This window comes from Dipodomys ordii, unplaced genomic scaffold (genome assembly GCF_000151885.1).
Source record: "Dipodomys ordii isolate 6190 unplaced genomic scaffold, Dord_2.0 Scaffold11, whole genome shotgun sequence".
In the NCBI taxonomy this organism is placed as follows: domain Eukaryota; kingdom Metazoa; phylum Chordata; class Mammalia; order Rodentia; family Heteromyidae; genus Dipodomys; species Dipodomys ordii.
The window spans coordinates 1,905,319-1,908,409 of record NW_012267227.1 but is presented as its reverse complement, the minus strand read 5'-3'; the positions used below and the strand labels follow the sequence as shown (position 1 = coordinate 1,908,409).

At 37.4% G+C, this 3,091-nt stretch overlaps 1 protein-coding gene across 1 annotated transcript in view; it reads right to left on the bottom strand.

Annotated features, from left to right (window-relative positions):
• The window catches only part of Dennd4a (DENN/MADD domain containing 4A), an 85,837-nt gene that overhangs the window by 60,772 nt on the left and 21,974 nt on the right, over positions 1-3,091 (bottom strand). Inside the window, exons 5-6 of the mRNA XM_013009908.1 lie at positions 2,240-2,481; positions 1,140-1,143 (exon numbers count right to left, since the gene is read on the bottom strand). Coding sequence (XP_012865362.1) covers positions 1,140-1,143; positions 2,240-2,481 — 246 coding nt within the window. The remainder of the gene's footprint in view (positions 1-1,139; positions 1,144-2,239; positions 2,482-3,091) is intronic.

Here is a 3,091-nt window from a genome sequence, read left to right as displayed (position 1 = left end):
AAAAAAGCTGGAAATGGCACTATGGCTCAAGTGGTAGAGTGCTAGCCTTGAGCTGAAGAGCTGAGGGACAGAGCCCAGGCCCAGAGTTCAGGCCCATGACCGGACCCCCCAGAAAAGTAATAATAATAAAATAAATAAATACTAAGCAGGGAGCCAGCGGCTCATATTTGTAATCTAGCTACTCAGGAGGGTGAGATCTGAGGAGCACAGTTCAAAGCCAGCCTGGGCAGGAAAGTCTGAGAGACTCTTATCTCCAATTAACTACCAGAAAACCGGAAGTGGTGCTGTGGCTCAAGTGGTAGAGTGCTCTCCTTGAGCTGAAGAGCTAAGGGACAATGCCCATGCCCAACAACCAACAAAATAAATATTAAAAAAAAAAGATAGACAAAAAAACTGTAGTTAAAAAAAACTTTTAAAAGGAGTAAGATACTTTCTTTGTACTTTTTCTTTTAATATTAATTCAAAATTATCTTGTTTTCAAGACATGAGATAATTTCAACCAGATAGAGAAAAGTGGCCAAGAAAATCATTACTTTTACTAGTATGTCTTCTTGAATTGCCTAAAGTACTAGAAATAAAAATATGAGCATGAGCCCCTAAAGATCTTCTAGACCTATTCGGATATGATCTGTAAAGTCAAAACTATTTTCATAATAACACTAAGACATTATTTGTCTTTTTCACTGTGTTGACCATGGTACATATAGTACAAAAATCATTGGGAATGAAATCCTGGAACCTTATTGGGGATCAAGGCAGTGGTACCGAAGTAGACAAGTAGCTACACTCTTTACTACTATACCCTTGCAGTAAAAGAAATGCCATTTCACTTAAGAATGTCTTTAAAACAGTAAATATTAATCTTATTAGCCAAGCATCAGTGGCTCATGACTGTAACCTTAACTACTTGGGAGGCTGAGATTGGGAGGCTTGTTCAAGGCTAGCTTCCAAAGAAAAGTTAGCAACATCCCTTCTCAACAAAAGAACTGAACATCATGGCACAAGCCTACTATTCTAGATATATGGGAAGCCTAACATAGATTAAGCCTGGTTGTGTGGTCATGCAACAAGTGAGACTATCGCAAAAATAACCAGCAATAACAGGAACTGGAGCCATAGCTCAATGGAAAGAGCACTACCTGCCTAGTACAAAGATGAAAGTTCAAACTCCAGTGTGTCCCCACCAAAAATGTTGCTATATCTTTTCTTTTCAATCAGGAACTTTATTTTATACAGTTTTTTTATTGTAAAAATACTGTACAGAGGTGCTACTATATCTTGATGGCAATACACACTTAAAATACTGTATGCTGTCCAAGAGCCTCTTTTTTTTAAAGTCAGTCATGGGGCTTGAACTCAGAGCCTAGGCCCTATGCCTGAGCTGTTTTACTCAAGGCTAGCACTCCATCACTTTTGAGCCACAGCAGTACTTCCAGTTGTCTGATGGTTAATTGGAGATAAGAATCTCACCACTTTCCTGCCCAGGCTAGCTTTGTACTGTGATCATCAGATATCAGCCTCCTGAGTAGCTAGGATTACAGGTATAAACTACCAGCAACTGGCTCCAGGAGACTTACCCAATTAACCACCAAAAAGCTGGAAATGGAGCTATGGCTTAAGTGGTAGAGTGCTAGCTTGGAGCAAAATAATCTGAGGGTAGCACCTAGAATCTGAGATCAAGCCCCAGGACTAGTACCAAAAATAAAAAAGAAGATTTATAAACTCTTTAATAGTATATTAAAAAAAAACCCACACCCCTCAAAACATTTATACGAAGTAATCCATTTTAAATTGTATCAAAACATTCATTTTATTGTTAGAAATAAAATTATTTAAAATACAAGACTATAACAGTATAATGGCAAAATATTACCTGAATGAATAACATAATTCTTTTATTTTTTAATTTTTACCTTTTGTCAGTCATGGGGCCTGAACTCTGGGCCTAGGCACTTTCCTCAGCTCTTCTGCTCAAGGCCAGCTCTCTACCACTTGAGTCACAGTGCCACTTCTGGCTTTTTCTGCTTATGGATGCTGAGGAATCGAACCCAGGGTCTCATGCATGCAAGGCAAGCACTCTACCACTGAGTCACCTTCGTAGCCCCTAAATTCTTTTCTTTTTTTAAAAATAACTCTCCAGAAATCCAGTTTTATATTAAATTTACTCAACTTACAAGTACAAAAATATATCATAATACAGAGATCAATCAAATTTTGAAGTGAGAAACTTCTAACTTACTTCTCAATTGGAAGGACATGAGGTCCAGAGATGGAATAACGATACAAAAAAGTGAGAAACTTTCTGAATGCATCGAAAAAAGGCCAGTGAGAAAGAAGACAGATGCATTTGTTAGTGTGAATTGTTTTGGAATTATCAGACTTCCCATCTGTCAATGGAGATAAACCCAAAAGAAGTCTCTGTTTTTCTGTGAGATTCTCCTCAGAGTATGGTTCATAAAACTGAATAGCAGCACCATAGACCTGCAAAACAAGTAAAATATACTTGGTATCATTAATTCAAATCATACCATTAAACATTTAATGAATGTTTGCTATGAGCCAGGCATAGTGCCAGGGACTAGGCACACAATAGTGAACTGACATTACTCTTGCTTTCTTCATACGTTCAAGAATTACTGGTGTAATAACACATATCTGCAATCCCAGCATCCAAGAACCTGAGGAAAGAGAATCTCAAGTTTAAAGCCAGCTTGACTGTCTAGTAAATTCCAGGCCAACCAGAACTATATAGTAAGACCAACCTTTGTCTAAAACAAAAACAACAACCAAAAAAAAAAAACTGCAATAAGAAAACAAAAGAACTACGTAGTAATATTCTCATGTCCTTTTACTGAAAAAAAAGGTGTTTTAGTCACATTTTCAAATTAGTGACAATTGTACTAATATTCTAACAAAATGGTTGGAAATAATAACAAATAGAAAAGGAGACAGAATTTTAGATAAGGAACTATGAATTCCAACTTTGAGTAGTTCATTGAATTTTTCTCTTTTTTTTTTGGGGGGGGGTCTGGTTGTGGGGCCTGAACTCTGGGCCTAAGTGCTGTCTCTCAGCTCTTCAGCTCAAGGCTAG